General features: G+C 49.2%; 1 protein-coding gene across 4 annotated transcripts; it reads left to right on the top strand.

The window, feature by feature from the left end:
• The first annotated feature begins 9 nt into the window (after window positions 1-9).
• Window positions 10-19,638, top strand: ghrhrl (growth hormone releasing hormone receptor, like). Of its 4 annotated transcripts, none has more exons than XM_035415241.1 (13): window positions 10-344; window positions 6,013-6,121; window positions 6,648-6,755; window positions 7,473-7,564; window positions 7,804-7,901; window positions 8,310-8,442; window positions 8,902-9,046; window positions 10,800-10,860; window positions 14,895-14,964; window positions 15,288-15,379; window positions 16,377-16,506; window positions 18,323-18,364; window positions 18,571-19,638. In XM_035415241.1, exons 2-13 carry the CDS (start codon window positions 6,082-6,084, stop codon window positions 18,685-18,687), a joined length of 1,128 nt encoding a protein of 375 aa, XP_035271132.1. In that variant the 5' UTR covers window positions 10-344; window positions 6,013-6,081; the 3' UTR covers window positions 18,688-19,638. The 4 variants fall into 4 exon arrangements, with proteins under 4 accessions (XP_035271132.1, XP_035271134.1, XP_035271130.1 ...); XM_035415243.1 differs by having other exon boundaries at window positions 6,016-6,121; XM_035415239.1 differs by lacking the exon at window positions 10-344 and adding an exon at window positions 872-1,055.
• Window positions 19,639-21,889: the final 2,251 nt, after the last annotated feature.

The following is a 21,889-nucleotide window of genomic DNA, read 5'->3' on the forward strand; positions in this document are numbered from 1 at the left end:
GGGTTTCAGTGTGCGGCGGGACATGACAATTAACGTTCAGCACCGTGGTTCCCTGTATGCCCACGTGACTTTAATTATCTATTTAAGGTTTAACTGACATTTAATTGACCATTTTCATTTTGACTAAACTGTTGAATGATTTGGCTACTTGTGTGCGGGATTAGCGTCACTTTATGATCATTTGGTTTAATTTGGTGCGGGAGGATTTCTTCTAATTAAACACCTTTTAGTTACAGTATCACGTTAAAATATCGAAGAGTGCATGACTGAACGTGCAAGTTAGACTTCTGCTGCCCACCATCTTCCAAGAATTGGGAAAACGCGGGAAAGGCAGAACACTCCAGGTAGCGTGTTTTCCCCGAATGTATGAAAATGGCTAAACACGCAGCCGCTTCTTATCCCCGGGCGCGTGGAAACGCGATTTTTCAGATGCATGCGTCTTTGCTCGGTGTTGCTTTTACAGCAAGGAAACAAAAGTGCATCTGTACTTGTGGAACTATACCATTTACCAGCATGTCTCATATTGCAATCCCGAACAAGAAACAGCTGTTGTGCCCTGACCCTGTGTGGATTCAGTAATAGCCTAGCCAAATAGTTGTGGAACGTGTCGACGTTCTGTACACCGCCGCGGGTAAGCGCCTACCAGCGTGCCACGAACGAGCTTTACAAAGGAAGAATTACAAAGGAACTTTGTTGACAAACGAAAGGGGGGGGAAATTAAATAAATAAATACAACTGCGTTGTACACAATTTTTTGAACTTGCACAAATGCATGGTTCTAAAAAGACAGCCCCACACTACGTCACGTGGTCCCGTCCGTATCATGCAAATCACGGCGGTGAGAGAATTGCATTGAAGTGAGCCGCGATTGGATGCAAGAACATACCTGTCGATTGGGCACTTACCCTTCAGAGAAGACCGCCGAACAGATTTAAAAAGAGCAGTTGGTTTGGTCGCATTGGACGGGGAGCTACCGGCCGCTGATAGTTTAATTCGCTCTGAAGATGCGCGTCTTTTTCCACATGCTTATTTGCGTGGCATCCGTGGCTTTGCCCGTAAGTATTCCACCGGCTGCGTTCGTTGCGGGTCACCGCGGTAATACTCCAACGACAAAGCGATGCTGCGGTAACTTTAAATAGTTAAAAAACATTTTTTTTAAAGCTGCGCGTGTTCCTTAAGGAGCTCGTGTTTGGTGTCAGCGGGGATTCTCCCAGTTTGAAGAAACTAGTTCAGTGCGGTGCTTGTTATTTAAAATTAAAATGAATGAACTGCGCAGGAGTAACCTGCGGGAATATTTTATATAAGTATGTACATCATTAAGGATAAAATCAGCAATTAGTGCATAATTCACCACCGTGGTTTTATATATATATATATATATATATATATATATATGTATATATATGTGTATATATATATATATATATATATATATATATGAATGTTCTTAGCAGAAGTATATGTAAAAAAAAAAAGGACTTAATAATTAGATTTGGAAATAATAATTAGCAGGAAATACTGTGTGGGCAGCTTAATTTATCTAGTAAGCTACTCATCTAACTACTTTGGCTTTACACCACTCTGGCAATATGTAGAAGGAGTATAAGGCTCTCCTACTGTGTGTGTGTGCGCGTGTGTGTATGCGTGTGTGTGATCACCAAAAATGTGTGTGTTATTTGGAAAAGCAGCGCGTGCTGCTCTTGGCTTGGCTGGATAATGCGTCCCTCTCTCCAGTTATAATTCCGTGTTACGCTGGGTCCGGAGTAGCTGAAGCTGCGGAGTGCTTTTTGGACTACAGGAAGCGCTGGGGTGGGGTGGGGTGGGGTGGGGGGGCGGGGGGGGGGGGGGGGGGCCTACAGTGGCTCGAGCCACTGCCCCTTTGTCCTCCTTGGCTGAAATGCCCCTCTGGACCAAATATAATTATGATGATGATGATGATGATGATTATTATTATTATTGCTGTTGTTATCCAGGTACATGGTGTGCACGAGTCTGTGTGTCTGCATGTGTGAGGGAGTGAGTTTTCATACAATGTCATAATGGAGGGGGGGGGGGGGGGGGGGGGGGGGGGGGGGGGGCGCTTTATCTTGGCTTGCGCCCCTGCCCCTCAAAATGTCTATGCACACCCGTAGACAGCTGGTTCTTTCCACAAATGCAGTCCACAGGAGGCACCCGATCGACCAGCTTTTTCTTTCTTTTTTTATTTATTGATTTTTTTGGTTATACAAATAATTATTCCTAAACCCTCTTGTTCATAAAAGTATATTCATGGTAGTAATGCATAAATGAATGTCAGTAGCAGAAGGTGCTGAAGACAGAGGCCTTGGCCCTTCTTCTCCCTGAAGCTCAAGTGTTGTGTGATTATGTGCGATTCGTATACTTCCGCGGAGGACTGGGGTGTCCGTGTCAGTGTCTCGGTGTCTGCTCGACGTTAGCTGCCCTGGAATGAGTGTGATATTGAGTCCTGACAGGGATCGGGCTGCTACGTTTCAGAGTAAATAAACGGGCCAGAGTTTAAGCTGTCCAGAGCTTGTCCCTGCCTTCAACACACGACTAAATTAAGGGCGTTACTCCCCCTCTCCTGTCCGAATTTAGCCAACGTCGAAACGAGGGAAATCCATTTGCGTTTATCGCTATAGTCAAGATTAAGTCAAAATTAAAGACACACGTTGACGATTCTGCCTGCTTGTTTGTCTGTCTGCCTGCCTGTCAGTGAAAATTATAAAGAGAGAGAGAGAGTAGTGAGTGGTGCAGTGAGGTGCGTGGGGGGGGGGGGGGGAAGGGGGCGGTGGCAGTGCTCTTGAACTGCACCGGGGATAATGGGTTTTTAAGCCATGCTAAAAGCTCACTCTGAGCTCAGTGTGGCAGTCTGCTGTGCGGTCCGTGCGGCTGCATGCTGGGCGCTGGGTGCTGGGTCGGAGTGCTGGGTGCTGGGTGCTGGGTCGGAGTGCTGGGTTCTGGGTGCTGGGTCGGAGTGCGGGGTGCTGGGTTCTGGGTGCTGGGTGCTGGGTCGGAGTGCTGGGTGCTGGGTCGGGGTGCTGGGTTCTGGGTGCTGGGTCGGAGTGCTGGGTTCTGGGTGTTGGGTTCTGGGTGCTGGGTCGGAGTGCTGGGTTCTGGGTGTTGGGTTCTGGGTGCTGGGTCGGAGTGCTGGGTGCTGGGTCGGGGTGCTGGGTTCTGGGTGCTGGGTCGGAGTGCTGGGTTCTGGGTGCTGGGTCGGAGTGCTGGGTTCTGGGTGTTGGGTTCTGGGTGCTGGGTCGGAGTGCTGGGTGCTGGGTGCTGGGTCGGAGTGCTGGGTGCTGGGTGCTGGGTCGGAGTGCTGGGTTCTGGGTGCTGGGTTCTGGGTGCTGGGTCGGAGTGCTGGGTGCTGGGTCGGAGTGCTGGGTTCTGGGTGTTGGGTTCTGGGTGCTGGGTCGGAGTGCTGGGTGCTGGGTGCTGGGTCGGAGTGCTGGGTTCTGGGTGCTGGGTTCTGGGTGCTGGGTCGGAGTGCTGTAATTACGCCCCCCAGGGCTCTAACGTCACTCTCTCTCTGCTTGCTGCCGTCGTCTAAACGCGCACTTAACTACGGGCATGGCAACGGTGACGCAGAACGATTCTGCCTCGCCACGCGCCCCCCTGCCCCACTACCACCCCCCCCCCTCCCCCCCACACACACACACACACACACACACATACACACGCACACACACACACACGCACGTTCAAGATTTCGAGCTGCAGGATTGTGGACTCTTTGAATCAAATCAGATCAAATGGGGAGGAACGAAATTCCAGTTGTATTAGTATCAGCAATGCCTGGGAGACGAGTGGATCGTCTCTTAGGGCCAAACGTGAGCCCTCTCCAGCATACTACCCAGTCTCCACATGAGCATATTGGGGGTGACATGTCCCCCTGCCTCCCATGCCCCCCCCCCCCCCATGGTGCAAGGAAGTTTTCTTGGATTTAAAAAAAGAGATTTAGGACATTTACCGGATTGTTATTACAGGGCCTGAGCACATTCATTGATATTGGCCAGCTTGTCAATTTTCAGCTGCAGTCCCTGAGCCCGATAAAAATAATTCAACTTTATATCACAGTTATTTAAATAAGAATTACGAAGTGCTTCACAGCAATACACATTAAAAAAAAAAATATTTGAGATAAAACAGATGGGAAAAAAACATTTCGAAAACAGGCTTAAAAGACAGGGTCATCAGGTCATCGAGATGGGTTTATTATACATAGTATGAAACGCAAACATTTTGTCTTTTTTTGTTTGTCATGAACAGACTTTTTTTTTAAAAATCATCTTTGATGGAGGCAGAAAAAATAAATGAAACATGACACCCACTCTTAAATGACCTAATAAAAGCAGCAACACTTAATGGAAGGTACTGGAAAGTGTTATTCCTGAAAATAAAATACGTTTAGTGTTATTCATTCTTCATTTAAGATGAGCAAATTAAATGGAAAATGATGCCTATGCTGTGCATTAACATGAGAGAGAGAGAGAGAGAGAGAGAGACATATCCAGCAGCTTCATTACAGACATTTTTCTGAAATGAAATTGGCTCGTCTGCAGGAAGCGCCTGCCTCTCGGCAGGTTTTAATGACGCCCTTTAAGGCTGTTGGCGGTTCTTCCGCTCCACAAACACTCCGCCTCTCTGCCTCCTCACGGGCCCCGCTGAAAGAGCCGGCCGCGGGCCGCCGCGCGGACCCGCGCCGCGCAAAGAGAGGAGCGTTACTTATCCATCTATCTGTTTGTTTATTTACGTTCCCTTTTTGCTCAATGAGATGATGAGTGTCGGGGGGTCGGGGCGGACACTGAGTCGTGCCCCGGCCTTAATGCACTTATAATGACGTCCTTTTCAGCCTCGGTTATTAGCTGAAGGCAATTAGCAGCCAGACGTGATCCACCAGTGCGGAGCACGAACTCGCCGCTCCACCCCGCCAGCGGGCAGATCGCCCGGTCCGCTGCCGGCCCAGCGTCGGCACAGCGTCGGCACAGCTGTCTGTGAGCTGAAGCTTTTCAAAAATAGACACACAAACACACAGACAGACACAGGCAGACAGGCTCTGACAGACAGACAGGCACAGACACACAGACAGACACAGGCAGACAGGCTCTGACAGACAGGCACAGACACAGACACACAGACACACAGGCAGACAGACAGACACAGACACACAGGCAGATACAGGCAGACAGGCTCTGACAGACAGACAGGCACAGGCAGACAGACCGGCACAGGCAGACAGGCTCTGACAGACAGACAGGCACTGTCAAATAGACAGACAGACAGACAGGCAGGCCCAGACAGACAGACATAGAGACACAGACAGGCACAGACTGACAGACACAGACAGACAGGCAGGCCCAGACAGACAGACAGGCACATACAGCCGAAGACTGACAGGCAGACAGGTGGGCGTATAGGACACAGAGACAATTGGGTCTGACAGACAAGCAGGCAGAGTGACAGACAGGCAGTTGCAGAAACGGGACAGACAGACGGACAGATGGACGGACGTTGACTCCCGGTTGGTCCTGCACAGTGTGTGCCAGTGACGGTGAGGCTACTGCAGCTAATCATTATTCTAAAGGTTCTTTTCTCTTCTTTTCTTTAATATAATCTCTCGTTTTTTTTCTTTCTCCTCTGCTCTTCGTGCTGCCGGAACTGTAAAACACAAAGGTATCATCATGATTCACCAACCGACAAAAGCGCTTTTATAATTCAGCGGAAAGGTCCTCATTTCACCCCGGGGGAAAGCTTGCGCTTAATGTTACGTTGTGAACGGCCCTCTCCAGATTTGTGTGCACGTTATAACTGACCTCTAAATTCTGGCGTCGGTGGTGAAGCCTGGTGATTGCTACATCTTGAAGTGCATTACGAAAACTTTTGGGTTCCAGCTGATCTTTGAATGAAAAAGAAACCGTTCTGAAAGTTTGGTTTCAGTGATTTTTTTTTAAATTTATTTTTTATCCTTCAGATCTGTGTCGGCTGTTTTTTCTTTTTTCTGTTGTTATTTCTCAGCAGGCCTGGTCAGGTCTGCATCCGGAGTGTGAATACATCTTCCATCTGGAGAAAGAGAAGCGACGGTGTATGAGGGAGATATGGAGGCATGAGAATGTCAGCACTGCAGGTGCAGCATTTACACTCACAGATATAACCACAGGATTAAAATCTCACTCACAGATATAACCTCAGGATTAAAATCTCACTCATAGATATAACCTCAGGATGAAAATCTCACTCACAGATATAACCTCAGGATGAAAATCTCACTCACAGATATAACCACAGGATGAAAATCTCACTCACAGATATAACCACAGGATGAAAATCTCACTCACAGATATAACCTCAGGATTAAAATCTCACTCACAGATATAACCTCAGGATGAAAATCTCACTCACAGATATAACCACAGGATGAAAATCTCACTCACAGATATAACCACAGGATTAAAATCTCACTCACAGATATAACCACGGGATGAGAGTCACACTTACTGGTTTACAGATAGTTCTACCGATAGTTTGTTGTGCTTGGTGGGTCCAGTGGGTTTTTGGGGGTTCAGTGGGGAGTTTTTGGTTTTTCTAGAGGTTCAGCTGGTTGTTTTGTTTTTGGGGGGGGGGGGTCACTATATTGCGTTTTACCCACGCAGGTTGCCCCCCACTGTGGGACTCCGTCGCATGTTGGCCGAGCGCCGTGATTGGCCAGATCGTCCACACTCCCTGCCCCCTGGTCTTCTCCTATTTCCACAACAGCACAGGTAAGGACAATTTCCCCCTAGCTGTGAGTGCACTGGAATCATCCAAAAAGAGACTCTATATTAAACTACATCAATGCAAATTATTATAAATGTTATTATTATTATTGTTAGCATTTGTTAGCGATCGTTAGCGGTTAATTGCATGCTACATATCCAAAGGGGCTGAAACCCGTTCATAAATACACAAAGGCGTGCACTACTGCGCTCGGTTTGGACATTACGGTGAGGAGTCTGTGTTGGGTCAGTGGTGGGACTATGTTGGGTCAGCGTTGGGGTGCCGGGGTGGGACTGCATTGGGTCAGCGTTGGGGTGCTGGGGTGGGACTGTGTTGGGTCAGCGTTGGGGTGCTGGGGCGGGACTGTGTTGGGTCAGCGTTGGGGTGCTGGGGTGGGACTGTGTTGGGTCAGCGTTGGGGTCCCGGGGCGGGACTGTGTTGGGTCAGCGTTGGGGTCCCGGGGTGGGACTGTGTTGGGTCAGCGTTGGGGTCCCGGGGCGGGACTGTGTTGGGTCAGCGTTGGGGTCCCGGGGTGGGACTGCGTTGGGTCAGCGTTGGGCTCCCGGGGTGGGACGGCGTTGGGTCAGCGTTGGGGTCCCAGGGTGGGACTGCGTTGGGTCAGCGTTGGGTCAGCGTTGGGGTCCCGGGGTGGGACTGCGTTGGGTCAGCGTTGGGGTCCCAGGGCAGGTTTTTTCGGTGATGGGACCGTTCCGTGTCTGCAGGGGCAGTGAGCCGAAACTGCACGGAGGCTGGCTGGTCCGGGCCACACCCTCCTTATTACATCGCCTGCAGCGTGGAGGACCAGATCCCAGAGGTGAGGGGCATTCTGGGAGTCGGTGGAAAATGGGGTGGGAGGAAGTGATGTCAGGAGCTAGGGTGAGACGCCATCTTTGGCATGGGAGGGTTTGAAATGGTACTGAATTGTTATGTTATGCTGTGCTATCCTGTGCTATGCTGTGCTGTGTTGTGCTATACTATGTCATGCTATGCTGTGTTATGTTATGTCTGTTTATGTAGCTTTTGTAGATAAAGGATTTTATGATGTTTCCAAAGGAGTCCTACTTCGCCACAGTGAAGAGGATTTACACGGTGGGGTACAGCACCTCCCTGGTGGCGCTTGTCTTAGCCGTGGCCATCCTGCTGCGTTTCAGGTGAGGGCACTGGATTTCCCCAACTCAAGCTGTGACCCCAGCCCCGCCTTTTCACCTGGTTACACCCCCTTACCATCCTGTCCAATAAAACACATGGTCAGATAAAAGACGTATTTTGCTGCGGATGGAGACCTGTGCACCTTTACGGTATTCAAACACACACTAGGCGGTGGGTTGTGTTTAAGGACAGGGTGCTGGGTTGTGTTTATGGACCGGGTGCTTGGTTGTTTTTATGGACCGGGTGCTGGGTTGTTTTTATGGACAGTGCACTGGGTTGTGTTTAAGGACAGGATGCTGGGTTGTGTTTATGGACAGGGCGCTGGGTTGTGTTTATGGACAGGGTGCTGGGTTGTGTTTATGGACAGGGTGCTGGGTTGTTTTTATGGACAGGGTGCTGTGTTTTTGCAGGAGGCTCCGTTGTGCTCGTAATCACATACACGTCCAGCTCTTCCTCTCCTTCATCCTGAAGGCTGTAGCCGTGCTCATAAAGGATGCTGCCCTTTTCGCCAGCGATGACATTGACCACTGCACGCTTTCAACAGTAAGTACACTGCTCTCTACTGTAAGTACACTGCACGGTATCAACAGTAAGTACACTGCTCTCTACTGTAAGTACACTGCACGGTATCAACTGTAAGTACACTGCACTCTACTGTAAGTACACTGCACGCTTTCAACTGTAAGTACACTGCACTCTACTGTAAGCACACTGCACGCTTTCAACATTAAGTACACTGCACTGCGCACTTTCAACAGTAAGTACACTGCACTCTCTACTCTGTAAGTACACAGAATTCTAATGTAAGTACACTGTACTCTATACACTGTAAGTACACTGTACTCCTTACACTGTAATCTCACTGCACTCTCTACTCTGTAAGTACACTACACTCTACTGTAAGTAGGCTGCGCTCTTTTTGCTGTATGTTGTGGTGTTTGTTCTGGTTCTCGTGCTGGTTCCGGTTCTGGTGAATGTAGTTGGGCTATGCCGTGTGTCCAGGTCGCGTGCAAGGCCTCGGTGGTGTTCTGCCACTACTGCGTCATGACCAACTTCTTCTGGCTCCTGGTGGAGGGGCTGTACCTCAACACCCTCCTGCTCTCCTCCCTCCACCACTTCCTGTGCTCGTTCGTCCTGCTGGGCTGGGGTGAGTCACCACACGGCACGCAGCACACGGAACATGGAACATGGCAAAATGCCGCATGGTGAATGGAGCTTGGAACATGAAACATGGAACACAGCACACAGAATACAGGGTGCAGTACATAAAACATGGAACATGGAACACAACGCCCAGAATACTGCACTCGGTACATGGAACATGGAACACAACACACTCCACATGGCCTTGGTTCGAATGTTAAAGACATGGAAATCACAGGGCTCTATCTGACATTTTTGTCAGAAATGGTGCTTTCAAAGAAATGTCAGAATGCTTATCCACGGAACGGACTGAACCGGCTGAACGGGTTGTTTGCCAGGAGAGGGGGAGGGGTTTAATGTCCCAGGAATCATCTTCCATGGTGGAAGGGGGGCGGGGGGGATGCTTGATTTGCTGTAAACCTCCGCCACGTATTTTTTGCATATCTCCGAACGGCTGGAGTGCCTCTCGAGCGCTGCTGCTTCGCTCCACTTCACCCGGGACATTCGCTGAGTGGCCTCTTAGCACCCAGAGCCGACCTGGCACAATATAAATCAGGCTACCAGACTGAAAACATCAAAGAGTGTAACACAGATATACAGCAGCTAACCGGGCCGAGTGAAGTATTTCATAGACACAATTATGAAAAGGTCGGCCATCCACCATGTATTAGTCTCTTATAGGGAAACAAAGGAAAGGCATTTACAAGTTGACAACAGAAAAAAATGACAACTGGCACTGAGAAACAAACAAAACAATCAAACCTTTTCACATTTTTCTTTTTCAAGAAGATGCAACGTAGGGCTCACATGGTGGCCAAACAATAAAAAAAGTCTCTATGAAGGTCTCAAAGGATATACGGTCTCAAAAAATTTGTATGTCTCCTTTAACTGTAAGATAAAAGGGAGTCAAAGGTCTCTCTCAGTCTATAGAAGCCCGTCTGGGCATGTTCTGGCATGTTTTGTCAGCACCAGCGATTAAATGAACATTGACTGTCCACACACCTGCCTGTGTGTGGTGCTCTCCGTGGTCCTGCAGGCCTCCCTCATGACTGAAACAGCAGCGGTGCTGAACGGACAGCATCACCGCCTCTCTCTCCCTCTGTCCCTCTCTCTCTCTCTCTCCCTCTCTCTGTCCCTCTCTTTCTCTCTCTCTCTCTGTCTCTCTCCCCCTCTCTCGCTCAGGCCCCACGCTTCCCACTGTCACTGTGTCCTCTGTTAATCAGTAGGCAACATGTCCTGATTACAGCAGAGCAGCAGGCGTTGGCTTTGACTCAATAAGCAATGAATTACAAGTGTTATTCACAAGCAAGGCGTGTAGTACCTCAGATCGCTGTTGAAGTAAGCAAAGCAAATACTGTCCTGTGCTCACTCCAAATGGAAATTGAAACCCAATTCCCTTGGTGGGTGGGGGGCGGGGGGGGGCTGGGGGTTGGTGTGGGGGGAAACCAAATAATAACTTGGATGCAATTGAATGAACTTTAATTAAAAAACAATTAAACATTTAAATGTGGCAGTGCTATTTCCCATGGCTTTTTTTGATTTGATTGCCATTTTTTTATTTGTTCTACTTTGCCCTTTGTTGTTTTAATTCCCTGCTGTGAATTTTCCAACTCAGTCTCTTTCATAATTTATTTTTTCAATTTTTCTTTATTTTAAACAACAGCTAGGTGATCAAGTCTGATGAAGTTGTATATATTTTTTTGTTGTTTTTTTTTATTATTGATTTTACAAATATTTCTCTCTTTTTGTCCCACTAGGGGTTCCTGTAGTTTTCACCATCCTGTGGATTGTGACCAGGGTTTATTTTGAAGACACAGAGTGAGTGGAGTTACAGTAGCAGCACCTAGTGAATATTTTTGTGGTGAAAGCTCGGCAAAGTCGTTGAAACGCTGTCTTGGTGTTTTGGTGAAAATCCAGCTACATTTGGTTGAAAAGTGAAAGTTTTCAAGCCAGCTATGATGTAGCCTGGCTATATCTGGGTAGAACTTGAGCTGTAGTGAGGTTAACCTAGTCGTTTATGTCAAAACATCTCTCAACCAAATATTCACTCCCCTGGAGGTGTAGATTCCAGCTTTTGCTCACTGGAAATTGCATTGATGCTCCTCGATGTTCTTCGATCATGTCAAGTGGACTGGGGGCTTATGTATGATATTACAATGTTTAGCAGATGCTGTTGGTTTTCCTTCCAACCAGAAAGGCAGTCTTTGAATTATAACCAGTTCTTTATTATTTTTAATTCAATATTGTTTTAACCCTTTATGGTGTAAGATCACAGAAATGTTATTAGATTGTTCTTAAGTGAACATTCTAATGCTGATGTAACAGTCACTAATGATAACTGAAAACAACGGGGTTCTAGAACACTGACTTGGGACTTTTTTGGCGGGAAAAAAAAACCATTCCAAAAAGCCCTACACTACCTTAGGGTTAATGTCTAACTGGACACCAATTCTTGAAAAAAAATCTTGTCTAGCTATTCTTGACACACTCATTTTATAGATCTTTGGATAATAGTCACTGAGTGTCAGCTCCTGGCTGAATTGCTCATACAATTGCCCCTTGCCTAAGGGACTAAGACGTGAAACGGCTGAAGAATCTCACAGGCCTCTCAGATCGATGCACGGCTCAGTCAAAGCTCGTTAACGTCCTCTTGAACCCAAAAACATTTTGTATTTTCTGCCCATCACAAAAAATCAATAAACCCAATTTCAAGAGCAGCTTGTATCTCTTGTGCTCGATCTAAGTCTTTTTTTTTTTCTTTTGCGTATGAACGTCATCAAGGAAGTGAACTGTGAAACCGGTGTAAAAATGCGTTGCTTGTCCGGAATGTATCGCTCTTTACGATGCTGTGACATCAGTTTTACGCTGAGTTTTACTCAAGACGGAGAGCGATCCATTACATCTCGCCTTTTGCCTCAATTTCCCATACTGCGGTGCTTGTTTTTTCATTGTCACCGGCAAGTGTGAAATAAATACATTATTGGGTATTGTAGTTTAGTTTCTGTCATTAGGAAGTGTTTGTTTAGCTTTGCTGAATCTTAATGTGTTCATCATATATTTTTCTGTTCATATTACAGTAAGGACCACGGACGCCATATAAAGGCAGTAATATAGGTGGAGTCCTCTTTGATTAAAAGGATCAGTGTTAGGCCCCTTTGTTCCAGTGAAGGGAAATCGTAGTGCTACAGCACATAATGACCCTTTCCTGCTTCGGCATGCCAATGCCCCTGTGCACAAAGCGAGGTCCATAAAGAAATGGTTCGCTGAGTTTGGTGGGGAAGAACTTGACTGGCCTGCACAGAGGCCTGACCTCTACTCCATAAAACACCCTTTGGGATGAATTGGAATGCCGACTGTGAGCCAGTTCTTATGCCCGACATCGGCGCCCAAACCTCACAAATGCTCTTGTGGCTGAGTGGAAGCGAATCTCTCCACAGCCATGTTCCAAAATTTACTGGAAAGCCTTCTAGAAGACTGGAGGCTGTTACAGCAACAAAGGAGGGGTCCAGCTCCATAATAATGCGCATGCCCAACCCAGCCCAGATCCACCCGTCAAACCAACCCCCAACCCAGCCCACATCCACCCTTCAAACCAAGCCCAACCCAGCCCAGATCCACCCTTCAAACCAAGCCCCAACCCAGCCCAGATCCACCCTTCAAACCAACCCCCAACCCAGCACAGATCCACCCTTCAAACCAAGCCCAACCCAGCCCAGATCCACCCTTCAAACCAAGCCCAACCACGCCCAGATCCACCCTTCAAACCAAGCCCAACCCAGCCCAGATCCACCCTTCAAACCAAGCCCAACCCAGCCCAGATCCACCCTTCAAACCAAGCCCAACCCAGCCCAGATCCACCCTTCAAACCAAGCCCAACCCAGCCCAGATCCACCCGTCAAACCAACCCCCAACCCAGCCCAGATCCACCCTTCAAACCAAGCCCAACCACGCCCAGATCCACCCTTCAAACCAAGCCCAACCCAGCCCAGATCCACCCGTCAAACCAACCCCCAACCCAGCCCAGATCCACCCTTCAAACCAAGCCCAGCCCAGCCCAGATCCACCCGTCAAACCAACCCCCAACCCAGCCCAGATCCACCCTTCAAACCAAGCCCAACCCAGCCCAGATCCACCCTTCAAACCAAGCCCAACCAAAGCCCAGATCCACCCTTCAAACCAAGCCCAACCCAGCCCAGATCCACCCTTCAAACCAAGCCCAACCACGCCCAGATCCACCCTTCAAACCAAGCCCAACCCAGCCCAGATCCACCCTTCAAACCAAGCCCAACCCAGCCCAGATCCACCCTTCAAACCAAGCCCAACCCAGCCCAGATCCACCCTTCAAACCAAGCCCAACCCAGCCCAGATCCACCCTTCAAACCAAGCCCAACCACGCCCAGATCCACCCTTCAAACCAAGCCCAACCCAGCCCAGATCCACCCTTCAAACCAAGCCCAACCACGCCCAGATCCACCCTTCAAACCAAGCCCAACCCAGCCCAGATCCACCCTTCAAACCAAGCCCAACCCAGCCCAGATCCACCCTTCAAACCAAGCCCAACCCAGCCCAGATCCACCCGTCAAACCAACCCCCAACCCAGCCCAGATCCACCCTTCAAACCAAGCCCAACCACGCCCAGATCCACCCTTCAAACCAAGCCCAACCCAGCCCAGATCCACCCGTCAAACCAACCCCCAACCCAGCCCAGATCCACCCTTCAAACCAAGCCCAGCCCAGCCCAGATCCACCCGTCAAACCAACCCCCAACCCAGCCCAGATCCACCCTTCAAACCAAGCCCAACCCAGCCCAGATCCACCCTTCAAACCAAGCCCAACCAAAGCCCAGATCCACCCTTCAAACCAAGCCCAACCACGCCCAGATCCACCCTTCAAACCAAGCCCAACCCAGCCCAGATCCACCCTTCAAACCAAGCCCAACCCAGCCCAGATCCACCCTTCAAACCAAGCCCAACCCAGCCCAGATCCACCCTTCAAACCAAGCCCAACCACGCCCAGATCCACCCTTCAAACCAAGCCCAACCCAGCCCAGATCCACCCTTCAAACCAAGCCCAACCACGCCCAGATCCACCCTTCAAACCAAGCCCAACCCAGCCCAGATCCACCCTTCAAACCAAGCCCAACCAAAGCCCAGATCCACCCTTCAAACCAAGCCCAACCCAGCCCAGATCCACTCTTCAAACCAAGCCCAACCAAAGCCCAGATCCACCCGTCAAACCAAGCCCAACCAAAGCCCAGATCCACCCGTCAAACCAAGCCCAACCCAGCCCAGATCCACCCTTCAAACCAAGCCCAACCCAGCCCAGATCCACCCTTCAAACCAAGCCCAACCCAGCCCAGATCCACCCTTCAAACCAAGCCCAACCCAGCCCAGATCCACCCTTCAAACCAAGCCCAACCCAGCCCAGATCCACCCGTCAAACCAAGCCCAACCCAGCCCAGATCCACCCTTCAAACCAAGCCCAACCAAAGCCCAGATCCACCCTTCAAACCAAGCCCAACCAAAGCCCAGATCCACATTCAAACCAAGCCCAACCAAAGCCCAGGTCTACCCTCCCCTTTGACAGCTCCATCCTGACATAGCCCCCGAGAGGAGGCGAAGAGAGACCCCTTCCCCATCTCTCACGGCGTGCCGCGGATTTTATCCTCTTGCGTCCGTTGGCTGCCGAGCCGCACGCGGTGGTTAATCAATCCCGTGGGCTTCGCTCCATGATCAGCCAGCAGAGGATGAACCGCTCACTCCGAGACGGCCAATCAGAGCCCTTCAGAGTGTTCCACTTAGACTCCCACCCGAGGGCATTTCGCTTGAGCTAATCAGCTGCGTGTTCCTCAGGTGTTGGGACGTTAATGAAGACTCTCCATATTGGTGGATCATAAAAGGACCCATCGTTGTGTCTATTGGGGTGAGTCACCTGTGGGCTGTCTGTGAGTACCTGCCCTCAAACGCCCAAGGTCACCTATGGCCTGTTTTTATGTGTGTGTGCGCCATTTCGCCCACACTGAGTGTTAGTGCTGAGGCAGCCAGGGAAGATTTCCTGGAAAGTGTACTTATTAATGCCAGAATGAGCCATTAGGTATGACCACTTTTAGTAATGCCTGATGTCCATTTGTGTGGTTGTGTGAGTGTGTCTGTTTGTGTGGTTGTGTAAATGTGCCTGTTTGTGTGGTTGTGCAAGTGTGCCTGTTTGTGTGGTTGTGTAATGGTCTCTGCCTTCATCTTTAACAGGTAAACTTTGTCCTGTTCCTGAACATAATCAGAATCCTGGGACAGAAACTGAACCCACGTCTGATTCACTTCAACAACTCTTCACACTACAGGTGAACTGTGTTATCTGATTCAATAACAACACACTACAGGTGACCTGTGTTATCTGATTCAATAACATCACACACTACAGGTGAACTGTGTTATCTGATTCAATAACAACACACTACAGGTGAACTGTGTTATCTGATTCAATAACATCACACACTACAGGTGAACTGTGTTATCTGATTCAATAACATCACACACTACAGGTGAACTGTGTCTGATTCAATAACAGGATCAGTTTGAGATCAGTGTGTAGCTATAGTAGTTATGTACAGGTGAGATCAGTGTGTAGCTATAGTAGTTCTGTACAGGTTAGATCAGTGTGTAGCTATAGTAGTTCTGTACAGGTTAGATCAGTGTGTAGCTATAGTAGTTCTATACAGGTAAGATCAGTGTGTAGCTATAGTAGTTCTGTGCAGGTGAGATCAGTGTATAGCTATAGTAATTCTGTACAATTGAGATCAGTGTGTAGCTATAGTAGTCCTGTACAGGTGAGATCAGTGTGTAGCTATAGTAGTTCTATACAGGTGAGATCCTTGCATCTTTTCCTCGCTCCTTACCTCCACCCGAGGGTGGAGGAGTCAAGGTAGCGTGTGTCAGGCACACGGAACGTCCTTGCTCAGTCAGGCGCCAGTCTGAAGCCTCGTCAGTTACGCACGTGGCAGATGTGGAGAGGCGGATCCACAGTGGGTCATTTATACGTCACACGCGCAGGAAAAAGACTTCCGCTACGGCTTCACTCGTGTTGGGTCCTCCCTGAAGCCTCCTTTGGGAGCCTCCTTGCTCCTCGCTCCTCCAGAAGGAGCATTTAATGAATTCGGAGGTCTTCAAAGATGGTGGACCTCGGTCGGTTTCCGGGTCACATGAAGACCGATTGAAATGAACCAGATTGAGTTTCTCCCTCTGCTGTAATTGGCTGACCTCTCCCTCTCCTGTCATTTGGCTGAACTCTCCCTCCCCTGTGATTGGCTGAGCTTCTCTTTTTCCTGTGTTTGGTGGAAGGCGATTGGCCAGGGCCACTCTTCTGCTGATTCCGCTGTTCGGGACGCACTACATGGTGTTCAGCTTCCTGCCGGACCACGTGCAGGTGGACGTGCGGCTCTACGTCGAGCTCTGCTTCGGGTCCTTCCAGGTAAGCCCAGGGGTTCCCCCCCCGGCTCGGTCCGCCAGGTCATCCAATGAGGCGAGCGTCGCTGTTCGGCCTGGTATCTGTCTGCTCTGAGCGCATAAAGAGCACTCCTGCATGTTTCCTGCCTTTGTCAGGGTGCGATACACATGAACAGGCGGTGGTCATGAACGAAAAGGGCGAGAATACTGACTGAAACTGCCAAACCCACCAAAGAACAGCTTCCAGTGGTTACCCACCAAAGAACAGCTTCCAGTGGTTACCCACCAAAGAACAGCTTCTAGTGGTTACCCACCAAAGAACAGCTTCCAGTGGTTACCCACCAAAGAACAGCTTCCAGTGGTTACCCACCAAAGAACAGCTTCCAGTGGTTACCCACCAAAGAACAGCTTCCAGTGGTTACCCACCAAAGAACAGCTTCCAGTGCTTACCCACCAAAGAACAGCTTCCAGTGCTTACCCACCAAAAAACAACTCCCAGTTCACAGATGATGCTGTGGAAAACACAGTGGGCCTCATTCACAACTTTTCTTAAATTATTACTTACTTTTGTTCTTAAAAAATGTTCATGACGCATATGCAGACCTTTGTTTTTGTGCACATCCCAGGTGTATGAGATAATGAATTCTGACTGTTTGTAAATTTCACACACAGTCCTGTTCATGTTATTACCATAAGGAAACAGCCATGAACAAATACAGGAAATGTTCTTACGCACAGTTTATGAGCAAATATGATCCTGCAAATTTTGTGAATGAGGCCCAGGTGTCAGTGATTGGTCACATCTGAAGGACAAATTATACATGGGTGTCAGTGATTGGTCACATCTAAAGGGCACAATATGAGCGGGTGTCAGTGATTGGTCACATCTAAAGGACACAATATGAGCCGGTGTCAGTGATTGGTCACATCTGAAGGGCGATTTCTAAATGTAATCTTTGCAACCGGGATTTAGGGCGAGAGACGGGCTGTCAGTTTTGTCAGCTTAGCGAGATGTGGGGAGTGGGGAATCGAGAACACGGCTCAGATGTTCATCCCTAACAGCACGCTCAGATTAAGACTCCGTGTCTGTTTTCGTCGTCGTCGTTGTTTGTTTTTTTTTTTTTTTTCCTTTAGGACTCCCAAAATGAACGAGCGGCGGGCTAAAAATAAATCCTTGTTTCTGCGTTTCATTATCTTCGACCCTTGCAGTGAGCCGGTGGTGCCTCGCTGACGGAAGGGTCTTGTGACAAGATGTCATGAACACCCAGCTCTCTCCTTCTCACTAATCTCAGATTCTTAACATCTCAGGAGGCCTATTCCAACAGAAACATCAAAACAGCACAGCACACACTCCCATACACTGTATCTCTCATGTCTTATGGAATATATTATGTTTATATCGCATTACACTCCATTATGTTTCAGCAGTGAAAAGCACAGCAGTGAATGTTATACAGTATAATGGAAACCAGGGCTTCAGTTATTTGGAATAAGAAATTATTTGGAACCCCAGGGCCATGTAGCTAATATCTGCGCAACATGCTGTGTGTGTGTGTGTGTGTGTGTGCTTGCCTGCCTGTGTGTGTGTGTGTGTGTGTGTATGTGTCTGTGTCTGTGTGTGCGTGTGCTTGCCTGCCTATGTGTGTTTGTGTATGTGTGTGTAATCTTTGTTCCTGTCTACTCTAACACATTGGCTTTAAAATGAAACCACAAATGTGAGGTTAAAGTGCAGACTGTCAGCTTTAATCTGCAGATACTAAAATATCTGCAGATATATAAAATATCGGTTGAAAACATCTATTGATTTTCTCTCCCCCCCCCCCCCACCCCCTTCTTCCCAGGGCCTTATCGTGGCAGTGCTGTACTGCTTTCTCAACAAGGAGGTGAGTGTTGGGGAAACGCAGCACCTGTGTCCCTGTGCCTTGCATCAGGAAAAAAGAAAACAAAACATTTGTACTCCTGAAAGGGTTAGCCTCTATGATACATGGTACCTTTGCCCACCCTCTTGCTGGTCTCTTGTGGAGCGGAGTCGCAGACTACCCGGTTCGGGTGCTGATGGAAGCTCTCTGGTCCTGATCCGCTTCCCCAGGTCCAGACGGAGGTCCGGATGAGGTGTCTGCGGTGGCAGGAGAGCAGCTACGGGGCGGTGACCCCAGGAGCCAAGGGGAGTCAGATGGACACGCCCCAAATGGACACACCCTTCTAAGACAATCCCCCCCCCCTCCAAAAAAAAAAAATATATATTGAAATGGTGTATTTAAATTTAACCGTGTAATCCATCAAATTAATTGATCAAGCTTCTTAATGACAATTAACAGTTAATCGATTAACCGTTAGTTAACATGCCTAATACAGAGATAAAGAGGGTGGTGACATGTAGGCAGGCAGACTGGCGCTCTGTGTAAAGAGCCTTCAGCCTGGAATCGCGTAAGAATTGTTTTGCTGTGGCCCAATCTGTGAGCGCTGATGTGTAGGTTTATTAATTGACCAGCCCTGGTCAGTGGTCTCCTTGCATCCCATAATAATCGCGGTTTATTAATTAGCTGACTGAGCCTGGGGTAATTGACTGGGTAAAAAATCTATAACCACACTCTGACTCTCCCTGACTGGAATCTCCCAGCCCTGGTCAGTGGTCTCCTTGCATCCCATAATAATCGCGCAATGTGGTGTTGCCGACCTGGGACTGGTCTCTACACCTCTCTCATGTGTGGGACCCAGAGTTGCTAAGAGTTTCCCCTCTGCCTGCACATCAACGGTGTGCCCACCAGGGGGCAGTCTCGGCTCGGTGTGATGCTGTTGAAGACCTGCTCCGATTGCCATCTTCCTCACCCTGTGAGTCACCGCAGTGTTCATTCATGTCCATGGTCAGAAACTGCACTCGCTTCAGAGTCTGTTTTTCTTCTTCTTTTTTTTTTGATGAATAATTATAACTGGTATGTCACCTGCAGTGGTCAACCATATGTACAGCAAGTGTAGCGGCACAGTTATGACAAATAATTACAAATATAACCATAATCAATAATCTCATAAAGTGACAGTTATTAGTCATGTGTCTGATGCCCTTGTTTGACAGTGTTATGTCTGAAATTGATTATTGCATGCATATATTTATGTTATATATGGATGAGCAGAATCTATGATAAATGTCGTAAACTCATCCCTGGTCCCTGTGTGTTTATGTTCTGGACCGTCAGCTGACTTGTGCAGTAGGATTGTTTTCAGCGCAAAGCTTAATTACCCAGTGACCAGGGGGCCTGGATTTATGTCCCAGCGGAAGTGACGATTTTTTGGGCTTCTCAGCACAAGTAATGATGTCACAGACCTGCAACCTCGAAGGACGGCTTTGGGGAAAGGGTGCGTGGACTCTGTAGCCGATCAATGTCTTAAATTAATCACTTTGGTGCTGAAACCCCAAACAACCAAACCCAAAAAAAAAGAACCCCAGCGGGCACTGGAGTCTGACGCCACCGTTTTAAAAGAGTTTATGCACCTAACCACTGCTAACCCCTGTGATTTTTTACATAAAAAGCTCCCTAAAAATCCCGGAGGTTTGGCGTATGGAAAGTGGGAAAACTGTCGCCTGCACCCACATGTTGCAGCGCATTATTTTGTGAGTATGAGGAATAATTTCGTTCATCAAAATGTCGAGGGTGATTTGCGCTGCAGCCTCCGCTGTGATCTAACTGCGTATTCTGTATCCGAAAACTGGAGACTTGGCGCCTGCACAGGCTTGTGCGTTCCCAGGATGCATTGCGCGAGAGGCTGCTCAGGAAGTGATGCCGTTGACCTGCTGTCCTCGGCCAATGAAAATAGCACTCCTGTCGTCCATTTATATGCTGTCAAAAAAATGCCAGCGTCCCTCAGGGTCCAGCGCTGGGGCTAGGGTGGGGCAGGGGGCGTGCCAAAACCAAGGGGGCGGGGCCCAGGGTTACTGCGGGGGGGGAACTGGCTCCTCTGCGTTCCCACGGTAACGGGCTGTCATCGGGGCATCTCTTTCAAAAGCCCCCTCAGAAGCAGATTTGTAATATTTATCGTTTCCATGGAAACGCCTTGCCTCGGCTTCCTCTTGCGAAGGCTGAGCAGAGTGAGGGATGAGGGGGGGGGGGGGCAGATGTGGGGGTCCGGTGAACACACAGAGCAGTTCTGCTCTTCACTCTAATCTCGATAAGCCTACGGGGGGGGGGGGGGAGGAAGAGGGTACTTTAAAAAAAGTACTGCCCCCCCTTAGTGCTGTGATCTCTGCAGCCAGCGAGCTGCTCCCGGTACAGTAGGTACTTTCTGAAGCCCTGGCGTTTGTGCCTTTTGTGTTACACTGCGGGTGTGCGCAGTGTTGAATTTCACAGCGCGTGGGGCCCGAGCAGGGCCAATCGAGCGGAGGTTCGGGGCGCTCGTCCGGTGTAATTAGACATTAACAGACCGCTGCAGACAGGGAGAGCTTAATGGTGTGGGGTGGTTTTTTTTTTTTTTTTTTTTGTGATTTCGGTCGCCGCCGGTTACCAGTGCAGCGGTTTGAAAACTGGCTCGGTGCTGGAGTAACTTAGTACTTCACCACGGTACGCCGAGTGTGTTTTGGCAGGCTAACACCGCTCAAGCAGAAGGACGTTCTTTCACAGCAGAGGCTGAGTTTGCCGTTTTGAACGTAATTAGCCTGATGTAGCGCACCTCGTCTTGAATTTGAGGATGAACCGCATTCTGCGGTGCTCTAATAGCCCACAGCTGCTCCGCTGTGTAAGGTGAGCATTAACTGCTCAGGATTCATGTGCATTAGCAGTTCAGACAATGTGTCTCAAACCCACACACACATACACATACACACACAGGCACACGCACAAACACACACACACACACACACACACACGCATGCACACACACACACAGGCACACGCACAGTCTCATGTCTCACAAACACGCAAACGCACATGCACGCGTGCACACACACACACACACACACACACAGTCTCATGTCTCACAAACACATATGCACGCACGCACACACACACGCACGCGCGCACACGCACACACACACGCACACGCACACGCACACGCACACGCACACACGCACACGCACAGTCTCATGTCTCACAAACACATACGCACGCGCACACACACACACACACACACTCCACAGGGCTGTTGTGCAGTCAGTGATGCAGTGTCACTTTCGCATTAGCTGTGCTCTGGGGGGACGGAGAGCTGCTACATTTCTGCTTCATTTAATTTGACAGTGAGAAGCGCAGGCCGGGGAACCGCCATCCCCCCCTCCCCCGCGGGCCGGGGAACCGCGGCCCCCCCCCCCCCCTCCCCCGCGGGACGAGCAGGCAGTGCGCAGCCAAGCGCTCGGGCCAGGGAGCCGCCACCCACACCTTTACCTCTCTCTCTTTTCATGTACCTGTCTCTCTCTTCATTTA

The sequence above is a fragment of the Anguilla anguilla genome, chromosome 4, assembly GCF_013347855.1.
Source record: "Anguilla anguilla isolate fAngAng1 chromosome 4, fAngAng1.pri, whole genome shotgun sequence".
Lineage (NCBI taxonomy): Eukaryota > Metazoa > Chordata > Actinopteri > Anguilliformes > Anguillidae > Anguilla > Anguilla anguilla.